Source organism: Crocuta crocuta, unplaced genomic scaffold (genome assembly GCF_008692635.1).
Source record: "Crocuta crocuta isolate KB4526 unplaced genomic scaffold, BGI_CrCroc_1.0 scaffold409, whole genome shotgun sequence".
Classification (NCBI taxonomy): Eukaryota; Metazoa; Chordata; class Mammalia; order Carnivora; family Hyaenidae; genus Crocuta; species Crocuta crocuta.
In genome coordinates this window covers 1,226,891-1,243,694 of record NW_027528006.1, presented here as the reverse complement: position 1 = coordinate 1,243,694, position 16,804 = coordinate 1,226,891, and the positions used below count along the sequence as shown (strand labels likewise).

Genomic DNA, 16,804 nt, shown 5'->3' with positions numbered 1-16,804 from the left:
TTTCTGTGAACAAAGAAGGTCTTTATTGAGTATTAAGTATACCTTAAATAACATGTTCATAAATGCAATGCTAAATGATATGTGGGCTTTTTAAAATGAAGTGAAGAAATAGAGCAGCCTTCTGGTTTACTTGTACTTCCTTATGGAATTTATACTGTAGACAGATTTTTACTTTTTGAAGGCAAATATATTACAAGTCACAGATAATTGGCTCTGCTGTAACAGAACAGCAGAATTTTTCCTCATCAGTTCCCACCTTTAATTAGGAGGCTCACCTACTGGTAGGTGTGAATTTTCTCATCCCTTTTTTATGTTTTACAAGATATTGCAATTGCTGAGTGACACTTTTTTAATATTAAAAAAACATAGCAAAGAACTGATGTTTGAATTCAGACAGTTTTACCACTTACTAGCCATGTGTAAATTTTTTATTGTTATTTATTTGAGAGAGAGAGAGAGAGAGGGAGAATGAGCAAGCAGGGGAGGGACAGAGAGGGAGAGAGGGAGACAGAAGATATGAAGCAGGGTCTCTGCATGACAGCAGAGAGCCCGATGTGGAGCTCAAATTCACTAACCACAAGATCATGACCTGAGCCCAAGTTGGACACTTAACTGACTGAGCCACCCAGGTGCCCCTTCATTATTTAAATAATTTGTGCAAATTGTTTGATTTCTCTGAGCTTTGGCTTCCCTATCTTTAAAATAGGGATAATAGTTGATTGGCTTGATGGTTATATGAAGTACATAAATATTATATAATATAACATTCAGGAGAGATAGCCAGCTTAGATTACAAAACCAATATAATTATTATTATAATTGTATTATTTTTCTTAAGTTACATAGTAATGAATAATGGAATGACTTGGCTTAAATTATGTGGCATTTGAAATAGAATGGAAACAGTAGTTTAACAGATGCTTTCTCATAGCCCTCTACCCTCGTCTCCCCAGTTGTCCATGGAAATTGCAGTAGTGCTTGCATAGTCTGGTAGGGCAGGGAAGAGAAAGTGGTCACGTTGTTAACAGCCTTTAATAATGATCTGTAGGCCCTCTACAAAACTTACACGTTAAGGGACCTAGCTGTCCTCAGAAGTTTCAGGGGGGAAAAAAATTGGCACCTCTGGAGTCAAACAGGAGAATTCCAGAGAAGGAATTTGAGTTTGGAAACATTCTATTTAGTCACTGACTCATTCTCTTACCTTAAATGCGTTCCTTATCCTTTTTACATCCTACTTTCTCATGTCTAAGCAAAGATGATTTTATTATTACAGATGTCAGAATACTTTGAGGAAGGTTTAGAAATGATTGTTTAAAGAACAACAGAAAGCGAAAACACAGAATTCATTCATACAGCTGAGACTGTCCTCAAAGAGCATCAGGAAACCTTCACTTTGGAGCGAAGGCTTAATTAAAAGGGATCTATAGCTAGTTGGTAGCGGGGTCTAGATTTTATGTGCTTTGTCTACTTATCTCCATTTGTTTTTCACTTGGCTCTGCCTCTTTGATCAGGCCTATGATGTTGTACTGATGATTTAATAGATACTGTCATGAAACCTGAAAATATTTTAGCTTGGATAAATTAAGCCAGAAACAGAAATTGAAAGTGTTCAAATGCCTAAACACTAATCAAGATGAACTGGTAAAACAGTCTCTTAGAAAATGATGTGTTTGACTGCATAATCGTGTCTTAAAGCATTATACAACGTGTGTTCACCAGATTATATTCTCTTGAATCAAAGCTGATTGCCTTCTAGTGCCAACACTGCCCAAGCCATTTGATCCATTAGATTGAGTTATCCACTTCCCTGTTATCATAAACAGAAGGCCTTAACTTACTTGCCTCTTGAAGCTTTAGTAAAATGCTCCTGGTTCTATGACACTGAGATACTGTGTCCACTTTGTGGATTTTTCTGGATCTCCCCTTCTAGTTGGTGGTTAGCTATTACTTTTCTCCTTTAATGCTCATTTTTATTTTCTGTACTCTTTTTCTTCATAAGTTTGCTTCAAGGAATCCATTATCTACAGGGAAAAACTAATTGAGTTGATTCAGTAGCAAATAACCTTGAATCAGTAAGACTCTGGATGAGGGTTTAAGAAATTGAAATACTGGCTTTAATAGAGGAGTTTTGCTCCTTACCTCAGAATTTGAGGTTGTTGACAGAAGAGACTCTAAATAAAGGGTCAAAGTCTCAACCAATGTGATAAAACAGTAATTAAAACAAATTTCTATTAAATCTGCTTCATAATCTGTGGTCCCACTTGACAAACACAAAATCGCACACCCTCCTCAAACTACAAATTTGGAATTTGTAATTAAAACAAAGGAATGAGGCAAACCTGTTTTGTTTCAAATCCAGTCCACACTCATCTCCTCTCACCTTCCAGAATAACTGGCAAAGCCTTAGGTCTGTTGAGAGTCTTTTGTGCCTGTGCTGTGAACACATCTCAAACTCATTGACTCACTGCACTCAAGGTCTAAAAACAGATGTTTCTTTAGAAATAAAGTAGTGACTCTGATATCTGTCAATTAAAGATCATGTTCTCACTGTACTGACACAATATTATGAAAACTTGGCTCAATATCTTTTATCGTGTGTTCAGTCAGTTGTCAGAATACTCATTTCCTTTTGCAGAAATTGATACAGGTTTCTATCATTTGTTGGGAATATTTTACACTTTTTATATTTATAGTTTATACAAGTTTGGTAAACAACTGTCTCACAGATCCCCAGTAATTGTCAAAGTAGAATACATGGCTGTGTGTTATATTGTCGTATACACAAAGATCTGTATTTTTAGGGATAAATCCTAAACTTAAAAGAGTATTTTTTCTGGAGAAAACAAATAACTTGGAATAATTTAATGTTTTCTGTTCATTCAACTTGTACTATTTAGTGATATTAGTTTATGGAAGAAGAATAATTGTGAGACTTCACATCAGTTTAAAAATATATATTAAGGTAGGGGCACCTGGGTGGCTCAGTCGATTAAGCGTCCAACTTCAGCTCAGGTCATGATCTCACAGTTCGTGGGTTTGAGCCCCGTGTCAGGTTCTGTGCTGACAGCTCAGAGCCTAGAGCCTGTTTCGGATTCTGTGTCTCCCTCTCTCTCTCTGCCCCTCCCCCACTCGTGCTCTGTCTCTCTGTCTCAAAATTCAATAAAAAACAAACAAAAAAATAAAATATATACATCTATATTAGAGTAATATATAGAGAGAAAGTAAATGTATATTAGAGTATGATTTTCAACCAAAGCTTTAGTTCAGCTTTTTTCATGATTTAATATTGAATTTTTCTTTTGCACTGAATGTTATTGTTTTAGCTTTCTCCCAATATCTGCATCCTGTTTGGATAATAGTCTCTAACCACAGCCTGTATTTCTCTAGGAGATGCAAGTGTCTTTGAAGAGGCCATTGAAAATTAAAGCACACATAAATCTGAAATATACTTAATTTTTTCTGAGATTAATCAGAGTAGTAGTATGTGCTTCATGGATGATAAAAGTGATGTGGATATAACTTACCTTTTTTTAATAAAGGGTGTATTTTGTTTGTTACCATGCCTTTAATTGTCCATATTTCTTTGCAGATAATACGTATGTGTCAAGTTCAGAAAATGATGAAGATGTATTAGTTACTACAGAGCCAATTCCAATAATTTTCCATAGAATAGCAACAGGTAATAGGAGTCTACTATTTTTTTAAACTCTAGGTTAATATTTTCTCAGCAGTAGGTAGCTTTATTTTTTTTGTTTCTTTTAGCCCATGTAACACATATTTATCTTTAGCATCTATAAATCTGGTTTCCCATACAAATTTTCTATCTAACTTGCATTAGTTTGTTTTTCAACAGTTTTTTAAATGCATAAATTTACACTATAAAAAAGCCCTGTTTAAATGCATTATGTTGGTATTTGCTCTTGTGAAAATATTCCATGCATAATGACACTGGTAGACAAAATGAATATTTAAAAAGCTTATGGCAATGTAGATCCCATGAAATACAGAAATGAGAGCTAAAGGAGTGTGTGTGGTGGCACTTTGGTTTGACTATATTTTTATGGGCAATTAAAAAATCAGAATTGCTTATATATCATGTAACTTCCCAGCATAATATAATTCTTAAATATTCCTTAAGCTTTTAGCAAAGAGAGAATCACCTGAGGTGTGTTTTGAGACTGAAACTTACAAATATTTGATAAATAGCCTGCTGAAAACTAAAATGATGTTTTATAAATGATGTTTTATAACTTCCTTTCAGAATTAAGGAAGACAAATGACATTAACTGTTGCTTATCCATAAAATCAAAATTACAGAAGGAAAATGGAGAGGTATGGAAATTACATTTCATATTTTATACTTAATTCAAAACAGAATACATACATTTTAAACTTACCTTGTATTTGTAGTTAATATCCTTGTTATTTAGGTTAAGACCGCGTATAGTGTATGAAGCCCATGCTTGTGGCGGAGAGACTTAAGTGTCAGGAAGGGTAGTGACCTAGAATTAACCCTGAGAAGGTAGCTTCCTTTAGAATAGCAGAAAGAATGTCTGGTTTAAATCTAAATGAAGTGCACACAAGGCTTAACTAATTCTCTGTCAAATAATGTAGTTGAATGAGGAGCGTGTCGTGTAACTTACAGTTCTGAAAGCTCTATGTCAGACCCTTATCATTTTGTTTGTAAAAGGTGATCTCTTTAGCTAAGATAGCAAAGAGTATGGGTATATAGTCTTATTATTAGTGGCCAATGTTAAAACAACATCAACAACAAACTCCTGCTACCCCTTCCTCTCCTTTAAAAAATTCGCTAGAATCAGTCAATAAACACCGGGGCATCAAACAAACAAAATGAGTGCAATGGGACTGACAATGTTTTGCTTTTCAAACTATGTGCCCGGAACAAATCCTCCCCCCTCCTCCCCCACCAATATTGTATCATTCCCTCTATTGTTTCATCCACAGTGAGAACCACAGATTTAGCAATACTGGCCCTGAAACCAAAACCTGTTAGCATTTAATAAAACCCAAGTTCCCATTTGTAGGTTTTTCATTTTCCTTAAGAATCTGAAACTTGGTCTAGAAATTTAGGGATGATTTCAAAGCATTGGGTTGATAGATTACTGTGTCTAATGGAATTTGCCTTTCTCCTAATTATTTTAACAGAGCCAGATATAGGAATATCATCATTAGTTACTTTAGATAAATTTTATCATTTGGACTTCAGACACAAGGCAGATGTGGTTCAGTTAATTAGAAACTCAGACTTCAAGGGGTGCCTAGGTGGCTCAGTCGGTTAAGCGTCCAACTTCGGCTCAGGTCATGATCTCACAGTTTGTGAGTTTGAGCCCCGCATCGGGCTCTGGGCTGACAGCTCAGAGCCTGGAGCCTGCTTCAGATTCTGTGTCTCCCTCTCCCTGCCTCTCCCCTGCTTGTGCTCTGTCTCTCACTGTCAATAATAAATGTTAAAAAAAATTTTTTTTAATTAAAAAAAAGAAAAAGATACTCAGATTTCAAGTTCAAGCATATATAAACATCCTTTTGAAATCTAAAATCTAAAGTAAATAATTTCTGTATTTAGCAAGCTCTCTTCATAATGTAATTCATATTTATTTTCATAATTTGATTTTTACATTATTGGAGTTAGAGTGTCTTTCATTTCATACCATTGTGTAGTGTTGGCAGTAGAAGTGAGAACAATCAGGGATAAATAATGCGGAGGAACTTTTTGTTGTTGTTGTTGTTGTTTATTTATTTTTGAGGAGAGAGAAAAGAGAGAGAGACAGACTATGAGCAAGGGAGGGGCAGAGAGAGAGGGAGACAGAATCTGAAGCAGGCTCCAGGCTCTGAGCTGTCAGCGCAGAGCTCGATATCGGGCTCAAACTCAAGAAACTGCGAGATCATGACTTGAGCCAAACTCTTGAGTCTTAACTGACCGAGCCACCCAGACGCCCCAGTGCTAAGGAGCTTTTTAATAAAGAATTGAATCAGTATGAACTTGTCAGATGTTTTATCAGAACAAAACCAAAGTTGTAATTGATGATACATAGTTTTATGTTAACATCAAATAATAAATTGTACTACTCAAAATCAGTGAAATAGAACTTTTATAAAAGAGGTACAATAGTGCTTAAGACACTGACAAACTGTCTCTTAGTGCCTTTGTTTTGGGCTTGTACTGCGCCACACACTTTTTTTAATATAAAATCCATGTGATAAGCACAAGATCTATCTGTAATGGCCATTTGCTACTTTCTTTTCAAAAGAAGGTAAGCTAATTTGACCATTAAAATTCTTTTCTTATTCTGTTATTTTAAGGAGTCAAGACAAAATAGTACGGTGGAAGAAGATTCCGAAGGTGATAATGACTCTGAAGAATTTTATTATGGAGGGCAGGTAAGCCCATCAGGCCCGTCAAATATCCACTCTCAGAGTTCCTAATAGCCTTACGTCCTAGCAGAAATCTATGTTTGTGACCTGAGAGACCTGCGTGTTCGTTCTATAGCTAACTCGGAAATCTGTATAATTTCTTATATCTACATATTTTCAGAAATCAAGGTTCCTTTTGCAACTCTTTGACTGTAATCATTTCACATTGAAGTTGTCTTGCTTCATCACAGCGAGTTTACAGGCAGCATTTCATTATAGAATAAGTCTTTTGACTTTTCTGTATTTCTTAAGCATATTGGGCTCAGTCATTGTTTTGAAATGATGCCACTTCTAACAAAAGCGTGGATTGTTAGTTTTAAATAGAAGATTAACCTTTATACATGTTGATGGTCCCTCATTACTGAATATCTGCAATCTTTGTATTCATTGTCTTTTCCTCTTACACTGTTATAAAGTGTGTGTTGAAAAATTTTGATGAGGAAACATCATAATTTATATAGATGAAAATGGCATAACCACATGTATAAAAGAATTCACTGTTTTTCCAGGATCATGTTAAAACTTTAAACCATGCAGTTGATTTTAGGATATGACTGTGTAGGCATCTTGTTCTGTTTCTCTAAACTTAAAAAAAATTTTTTTTAAGTTTATTCATTTATTTTGAGAGAGATAATATGTGAGTGACTGGGGGAGGGGCAGAAAGAGAGAATCCCAAGCAGGGCTCCATCTCACAAACCATAAGGTAATGAGCTGAGCGAAAACCAGGAGTCAGATGCTTAACTGACTGAGCCACCCAAGTGCCCCATGTTTCTGTAATTTCCTTGATCAAATAGCTTTGTTTTGTTTGTTTGTTTGTTTCTTAATTTAAAACAATTTTTAATGTTTATTCACTTTTTGAGAGAGAGAGTGTGCGTGTGAGCTGGGATGGGCTAGAGAGAAAGGAGGGAGACACAGAATTTGAATCAGCCTCCAGGCTTTAAGCTATCAGCACAGAGCCTGATGTGGGGCTTGAACCCACGAACCGTGAGATCATGACCTGAGCTGAAATTGGACACTTAATGGACTGAGCCATCCAGGCACCCCTTGATCAAATAACTTTGTAACTTGGATAGTATAATGGGAAGGTAGTATGTTAAAGTGGTGCTTTAAAGCCAAATTTGTTATTATGTAAAAGAATGCAAGTCAGTTTACTTTTCTGGAATCAAATATTGGCAATTTATCAATCGAGCATAAACCAGGCCGTAGAGGTGTGGACATATATACATACAACTGGGCTCCTTCCCTCCAAGAAGGCCCTTCCAGCAATGCGATACTTTTCCTAATGATTCTCTAACTAGTGTTGCACTTTAACATTATGCAAAATAATCCTTCCAGTTTTGATTTTTGTTTACACAGCTAATATTTGCAGAGAGGAAGTAAATGCTTTTCCTCAGTCTAGATATTCAGTCTAGAAGTTTTCAGATCATCCGCCAGCCACTACTTTAGTCTCTTAAACATTGGTCTTTTCCCCATATCAAAGTAATCTAATTTTGCTTTCAAACATAGTAAGTTACACTAGACATATGTGAACCTATGAACTTTAGTGAATATCTTACTGTATTCTCTGTATATTTCAGTGAGAAATGCCTGTGGCACAAACAACAGGGTGTCCTGTCCAAGAGATGGTTTGTATTTGATTCTTTTGAGTCTCTTCACCACCCCTAAGTCATTTCTCAACCGCCCCTTTCCATCAGGTGAACTACGACGGGGAACTGCACAAGCACCCACAGCTCGAGGCTGACTTGTCGGCGGTGAGAGAGATCTACGGGCCACATGCAGTTTCTCTCAGGTAAGTAAATACCTCTCGTGCATACAAATCAAAATGATTTGGTAAGTCAGTCACTGGGATTTTTTTTTCTTGAGTAATTTAAGGGGAAGTATTCTGGGCTCAATTACATTTGAATGTTTTCAGTTCAAACTGCTGTGTTTTTACTGATATAAAATGGTGTGTCTATGGCTGTATGGATTTTTGTTTTGTTTTTGGTACATGTGGTTTAAGAAGACATTGATGAATTAAAGAAATTAGTTACTTTGGAGAGTTAGTCTTAAGTAGCGTCGTAATCAATTCCTGTAATAGATTTGGCCAGCTGGGTCCATGCTTATAATCATAAATCAAGGACACATCCACGCAAACAATAAAAGTAAATAATGCATTAAACCATGGAGGTCCAGATCACACTGTGATGTGATCTGACCCCCAAAAAAAGAAGGGGGAAAAAAAGGGACATAAATTTGAGGAGTGTTTGAATGATAATGTAGTTTATCTTTCAGTTCCTTAATATATAATTTGGTGATAAATTTTTGGACTATTATTTATTACTTTTGATTATTCAGAAGACCCCACTATCTTTACTTACTTACTGTTTTTCTCCTTCATTTAAAAAAGATGCTTTCTTGCCACTATCTTAGTTTCCCTCCACGAGTCAGATCTGATTATTTCAGATTCTTTCTCTTTGCCTAAAGAGCAGCCTCCAGCTCGCAGTGGAGTACCAGACCCCTGTCCCAGCCTGACTGGCCTTCCCGCCTTACCCACCCAGACCACAGCTGGCCCTGTCCAACTGTCGCCCTGTGATCCCTCTTGACTCTAGGCATTTATTATGTGAACTTGTTTCTTACCAAGAGGTGCTTCACTCTAACCCCACTGCTGTGTTTATTCAAGCCCCAGTCCAGAGGCCAGCTACTCCTGGAGCCTTCTTTGAGTCTCCACCGCAGATCAGTTGTTCTGTCCTTCAGACTCCTGCCGCATTTAGCTCTATCCTCATTTCTTATACTTCTCATATCTTGTCATTATTGCTTTACTTCTCCCCATCTTCACCCTAAATTATGTGACTGCTGGGACAGTGCATTTGGTTTTTAAAGTTTATTTTGAGAGAGAGTGTGTGTGCGCATGTGTATGGGAAGTGGGGGGAGAGAAAGGAATTGAGAGAGAGAGAGGCAGAGAGAGAGAGAATCCCAAGCAGGCCCCCTGCTGTCTGCTCCAAGTTCCACAAAGGGCTCAATCCCACAAATCATGAAATCATGACATGAGCCAAAAACCAAGAGTCGGACATTCAGCCGACTAAGCCACCCAGGTACCCTGGGGACAGTGCACTTTTTTGTTGTTTGCTTTACCTTGTTTTGTTTTGGTTTTTAATTATGTTTATTTTTTGGTACTTACTATAGCACAAGGAATATACAAAATATGGGCTGTTGGATCCTTGATCGTTTCCAAGGGACATCTATGAAAGATGTTCACATTATCTGGTTACATTCTCTTCCATGGACAGACCCAGAGTTTGAGAGAGCAAACAAATAGTTTAATTTCGAAAGTACCGCACAGCTATAATATATATTTGTCAAGTGTTTCATTTTAACTTCAGAAACAAACTCACCACCACCTGCAGCCTAAATTAGCTGGGGTTGTATGTGCTTATCTTCCCTTTCGCACTCACAGAGCTCTGGTAGACTGCAGTTGAGTGAGAGTGATTGGGATTATGCTTGGAAAAGCAAATATTTGCAATTTTCAAGGTTTTAACAAATGAGCTGCAGTTATATCTCAGTTGATCTCTGCTATAGCTTCAGGGTAGGGAATGTGGATATTGAGTAAGTGTGTTAGAACGAATAAAGGAAGAAGCCTTTAGGGACTTAATAAATAGTCCAAAACAATGACTAATTTTTTAACTTGAGTCAGAATTTGCTTAACAGCTTAAAACTTTGATCACAGTAATTTAATCCCCTCCCACACTAAAAAAATAAGTCTGGAATACAATTAATCATGCAATACAACATGCAGTTCGACTTCTTTTCATTTGAAATACATGTTTTTGGAGAAGATTACCTTAGCATGTGTTGATTGCTTTTATAGTTAAGGATTTTTTTAAAACACCTATTTCCATGCTGTCTAAGCTCTAGTTATACTGTTATGTATTTATATATACATGAATTTGTTTTGTTTCTTCAGCAAGAATTTATTAACTACCAATGATCATCTCTATTAGTATTTTCCATTATTAATAAATACTTATAATTTATCAGCTCTTGAAGCTAGGTAAGTATTTGGAATTTCATTCAAATGAAATATCTAAAATCACTGAGAGTTTGATTTTTCCCCCTTTCCGTGTTGCACTTACAAGTTTCGATTCAATTTGAATCCTCATGAATATGAGCCATGCTCCTGCCTACTGTAGACTTACTCTAGCTACAGAGGATGTTTCCAGAATAAATAACCTCCCAGAGGCTTCTTGGTATAAAGTGTGAATCACAGAAGAACTAGTCTGATTTACTTGAAATAAGTACAAATGAGTTTACTGTGTAGTATCAAATACTGAGGCCTGGGCACATGGCAAAGGCAGTAGTTAGGGATAAGGTCTTGGAATCTTCTTCCTTGCAAAGTTCTTAGTTTGTTGAAAACAGACTGTTCTAATTAGCTGTTCTCTTACTTAATTGAGGCTTATAAGAACTTAATGGAGTTTGAAGAACAAAAGTACCTCTATATACGTAATAGGCTATTTGGTGTCATTTTTTTTTTAATGTGACATCTAATGAGAAAGGCAGCTAACCACATCTAAGTTCTCTACAAGAGATGGAAATAACTGTGATTGCCTCACTTGAGACAAAGCCTCTTAAAGTAGGTTGAAGGAGGAGATAGAAACAGAAACTAATGACCAGCTTATTAAGTAATTTCTGCTGTACATGGCATATCATTCAAAAGCAGAATCCTGGCTTTATTGAACCATATTTATAAACATTGATGATAATTCCCATCCAGAGGCTCTTGTACTGGAAGTGAGTTAGGTCTCTGGGAAAGCACGAAAAATGAATAGTTTATCAGTCTGAATGGACATGTCTCATCTTGAATCATGCATCAAAATGAGGATATATTTATGTTTTTCATTATAAATTGCCTCCTTCAGTCCCATATTTACAAAAAAATAAAGGATTTGATCAGTGCCATCTGAAAACATTTTGAGGTTAGTATTTTTAGAAAGGTGTAGGGAATTACAAGTCTCACAATTCTCATGGAGTCAGGAATGAAATGGTTCTGACAGTTTGATTAGAGTGCTTCAGACTTCCAGCCCATGTCAAATAACCTTTGCTTTATAATTATACCATCTTTTGCTTTAAAAGGGGAAGCCACAGGAGTAATAGAAAACCTTTTAAAAATAAAACCTTTTTATTGTGACTGAGGCTTAATGAAGGTTGGAAGATTGCAAGACTGTGACTCTTCTGTGTTTTGATCATTTCTGTGGATGGACAGTTGTAACAGGGCCTTTGGGAGTTGAGCGTCTGGGGACAGGGCATACTGAGGAGTTTTTGAGGTTTGAGGAGATGACGCTACTGTGTTCAGACCCACATACCTCCTTAAGAGAAAGAGAAGGAGACAGAGAAAGGAGAGGAGAGAGGAAGGGAAGGGGGGAAAAGCCACATAAATTGGCATAGACCACTTTCTCTGGGTTTATGCATTCCCATTTGTAGTGATCAGTAAGACTACTTACCGAACTTCTGGTTACTGCCCTCTGGCATGTGGCAGAATTTTATTTCCCTGCCCCTTTTAATATTAGGCAAGGACACAGCTAGTTTTGGCCAGTGAAGTGTGAGCAGAGGTACCAGAACAGGGTTTCCTGTTTCCCCTTTACTCCATCACTCAGGGCTCCTTGGTGACCACAGTGAATAGTGTCTCCTCCTCCGCCATTCGATTCCATAGGAACTGTATAGAGTGAGTGAGATATAAATCCTTTTTGTGTGTTAAACCAGTGCCATTTGAAGAAGTTTGCTACTACAACATGCTTAACCTACGTTGAAGTACGTCATTCATCAAAAGGTCTGGCGTGGATGTTTGCAGTGTCCTTTTCAGAATGTTAATTCCCCCACCCCTGCCTCTAGAGCCTACAGAAAAATAGTCTGACTGAAAACCAGGGAAAGTGATGACAGGAGGCACATAGAAGAAACAAAGAGGAGAGTATTTTCTAAAAACACTAGCCCAGGGGCGCCTGGGTGGCTTAGTCGGTTAAGCGTCCGACTTTCGCTTAGGTCATGATCTCGCGGTTCGTGGGTTCGAGCCCCGCGTCGGGTTCTGTGCTGACTGCCGGCTCAGAGCCTGGAGCCTGTTTCAGTCTGTGACTCCCTCTCTCTCTCCCTGTTCACGCTGTCTCTCTCTCTCTCTCTCTCTCTCTCTCTCTCTCTCTCCTAGAAATAAATAAAAAAATATAAAAAATAAATAAAAAATAAAAACACTAGCCCATAATCTAGATGAAGGCTTCAGAATGGCACATCCCAGGCAGTCACTTGTACTTTTCTTCAAGTGAAACTAAGGATTTTTTAAGCTGAGGGGGAGTTGTGGCAACTGCAACCTCTTACACACTATCCATTTATATGGGCTTCCTTTTTTTTTTTTTTTTTAATCTGGAGCTAGTTTTTAAATTCTCTCAGTCCTGTTGCCTTTTAGAGAAGCTTCAGAACACTCTGGATACAGTCTTGCAAATACTTTCATCTGCCAAGATTTCTTTCTGACTACTGAGTTTGCATATTTCTTGGCCCATTCACAAACATCTCTCCCACACTGAGCAAAAAACACACATTGAGTAGGCACGCAGAGACAGACATGCAAGCTGGTGAGCTTCAGATGTCACAAGGTGTATGTTTCTTCACAAAATGTGTTTCTTCTCAAAATGTAACTGACCAGTCATTGAATACAAGAATTAACTAAATAGCAATAGAGTTATATTTGCCAAGGACATGTGGTAAAGTTTCATGAATGCATGTATACATATAATTCCCTTGACAGCCAATAAGGGAAGGCTAACATATCTAGAATATATTTTTGTAACCTAGACAATCCCTGCTAATTTTGATCAGATAGTATTATAAAACATCATGACAGTATAATACATAAGCTATAGTTTTATAGAGAATGAAGGAGCAGCATAGACGGTCTGACATTTAATATATTGAGTATGTATTTTGTATCTCATTTGAGAGGATGTTTTCTTGGCTAGTTCCATTAAAAAGTAAGAGAACGAATTGCCAAGGTTTTACATAGTGCCCTCAAAAATACACATTCATTGAAAAATATATTTTATACGTATGTTCTGTCGAACGGTCATGTGGAAGTATCTAAAATCAAATGACCAAATTCCAAGATCTGCCCATTCAAAGAGTAGCTCAGAGGTCTGGGAAAAAATCTGTGGAACTGCCCTTTCTCAGTTCCAGGGTGTTAACAACTACATCAGATCATGTCTGTGTTGTTTCCCTTATCTTGAAAAAGTATTCAGGTTCAATTTGATGTGATCTTTTCACAGTGAATAAATATAGGCAGTGCATGAAATTATTTTGAGTTATTATAAACCCAATACAGCACTCAGGACACAATCAGATATCTGGCTTCACAATTCAAGTTGCATTCATATTTCAGGCTTTTGACTTGATTCTGCATTTGCTATTCATGAGATCCGGGGCAACTGAAAGTTATTCAGATATAGAAGCAATCCTGATGACGGGGTCGCTGCATCTGGACAAACTGTAATCACGCTTTGTAATCTCACAGCGGGAAATGTGAAATTACTGGCATTATATAAAGAGGGCATCACAACGGAAATTGGTTTGCATATATGCAAAGCTGTTGTGAATTCTCTGAAGTGTGGCATAAAAACAAAAAGTGTAACTATTTGCAGATCTACACCTGCAGAATTTAGTTAATTGCAAACCTTTAATGCCTCTGCCTCCTTAAAAGTCTGTTAGATGTGCTCTGTATTTGTGCTCTGTGGTGGTGAGGAAGAGCACTTGAAAACCTTTATTTCCTTCTTTTTGTTGTTGTTGAAATAAATCGATAGTATTAGAAATCAGGAGGAAACTAAGCACGAAAGTATGGAAGGAATCATATAAAGAATACTTTAAAAGTCACGTATTAAAGGTTTTAAAAGAATACATGTCACTGTCTCATCGTGACTGTATGATAAATTCTGCTGAAGCCTGGAAAACTATGATGAAAGCAGCTGTGGGCAAGGTTCTTACTGGTTGTTGATGTCTCTGATCCCCTTCTCCCTGCCTCTGAGTGCACCAGAGTCTTGCCATTGTAACTAAATCCAAACAAAAGTTATTCTCCCTTGTGAAAATGGCAGTGATGAGAGGAAACAAATGCCTGGTGATGATGAGGATATGGGAAATAGTCACTGTGATAACCTGGGGGTGTGAATGGAAATGATCATAACCTTTTAAAAAAGTAATTAAATTAAATAAATATGTGTGTGTGTGTATAGTTCTATGCAATTGTATTCCATTTTCTATTCTATGTAGTTATTATATGTAGTTCTGTATGTAGCTCCAGTAATATATATAGTTATTATATATAGTTCTATTCAAATATAGTAGTATTATTTATTTCACTCAGTAATTCTAGAAATTATTCTATGAGAAGACAGATGCATGTAGATTTTTATCTGGAGACTTTTTTATCCATATTTATAGTCTAAAAAATATCAACAGCAACCTAATAATTGTATAATTGTTTTATTATACAATTGTATTTATACAGCTACAACCATTTCTTTGTATGATTTTGAAGAGTATTTTATAATATAGAAAAACCCTCATTTTAAAAGAAGTGATAGAAAGAGCAGGTCAAAGATTTTTGTATGCCACATTATCCTTGTACATATATTTCTACATATATATTTATGGAATGAGATGTAACAATAACTATCTCTGAGTGGTAGTATGACACAGTGCTTTTTGTCTGTTTTTCTGTTTCTGACATTTTATAAAATGAGCCTATACTACCTTTGCAATCAGAAAAAAGTAGATATGTTTTTAGAAAACATAACATTTTTGGTAAAATAAGTTTTACCCACAATCTATAGTTAATATGTAAGTATGTTTTTTTATTTCTTTTTTGATTTCTATTTTATTTATAAACATTCTTTCATTTTCACATAGTTTTACTGATCTGCTTGCTCCAAATAGTGTACTTTGGAGCATTTCCCTCAGGATAGTAAATATTTTTATATCAACTTCTTGAGTAATAGATAAAAAATTTTTTTTCGTCATATCAGTGTGCCATAGTTTAGTTAAGTGTTTCCTTCTTATTCAGTATTCATTTCTTTCCCCAATTTATGCACTTAACAAATATCCTCTTGGGCAAAGTTTCCTGCGTATTTGTTACAATTGTCACCCCACTTAAACATCAACTGAATGTCGTTACTAATCAATCCTCGTCATTACATTTAGTGATTCTTTCTTTTAACTTGACCAGCAAAAGATATTGGACTTATATGTTTATGAATAATTTGCTGATGCTTATGGGTCAAGGGTCCTGTTTTTGAACAGCCTGCGAGCCTTAGACAGTGTTTGCTTTTTAAAAGGTTTAAAGAAGAACAGAAACAGAGAGGAATATGTGACAGAGACCAGCAGAGGCCTGAAAACTAAAATACTGTTAGGACCTTTACACGAAAATTTCACTGACCCCTGAACCAGAGGCATTAAATTAAAGAGATGGTTTATTTCCTTAGTCCTTGTTCTTGCCATAGTGTCTGTGTAATTTCATCAATAAATTGGTAGATCTTTGTATCTAAATTTGCATGTCAAATCATGTCTAAATTTGCATAAGGTTATATTCTTATCCTTTATGAATAACACAGATGTTTTGATCCACACAATGTTTTTAAAAAATTAATTACTATGTGAATCGTTTTTATTCCTTTTGTTCCTAATGTGATCTAAAAATATTATATCAAAGAATAAAAAGTACAATTTCATAAATAATGAAAACGTGGTCAGTGTTTTGATATATTTTTAAGGGGGCAATGGAGAAAGTACATAGGCTAAGTTCTTATATTCTAATATGCTTGCATTTTGTATGTCACAGACATCAAACATCACAAACCCCTTTGATTGCTTTATCCATCAAATTACAAAAAAAACACTTAATCATTAAAGATGTCTTCTCTGAACCCCATACAGGTGCCACAGTTTTGTATTATATCAGCATTACTTGAATATATAATACACAGAAATTGTCACTGAGGACTTACTATGTGCCAGATACTATTGTGTCCAACTTTGAAGTTGGACATGAATTCAATGCCTGACTTCCCCACTGACTTATCTACTCTGGTATCTCATCTCAATTCTCTAAACCTCAATTTCTTCATTTGCAAATGAGGATAATAATAGTGTCCTTGTCATAAGGCTTTGAGGACCTAATGAGTACATCCGTTTATAATTGACCTGGTTTCCAACAAAGTGATAGTTTATTGAATATTAAACTGATTAATCTCCTGCATAAATAAATAGAATATATGTGTTCAAATCTTGGCTGTGTACAGAGTCATGATGGGTAAGTTACTTTATTACTCTGGGTCTCAGTTAATGCATATGTGAGTTAGAGGTGGTAGTAGGATCT

At 36.2% G+C, this 16,804-nt stretch overlaps 1 protein-coding gene across 1 annotated transcript in view; it reads left to right on the top strand.

Annotated features, from left to right (window-relative positions):
- The window catches only part of PARP8 (poly(ADP-ribose) polymerase family member 8), a 169,267-nt gene that overhangs the window by 97,086 nt on the left and 55,377 nt on the right, over nt 1-16,804 (top strand). The window contains exons 5-8 of the mRNA XM_077752887.1: nt 3,590-3,679; nt 4,262-4,332; nt 6,319-6,396; nt 8,124-8,218. Coding sequence (XP_077609013.1) covers nt 3,590-3,679; nt 4,262-4,332; nt 6,319-6,396; nt 8,124-8,218 — 334 coding nt within the window. The remainder of the gene's footprint in view (nt 1-3,589; nt 3,680-4,261; nt 4,333-6,318; nt 6,397-8,123; nt 8,219-16,804) is intronic.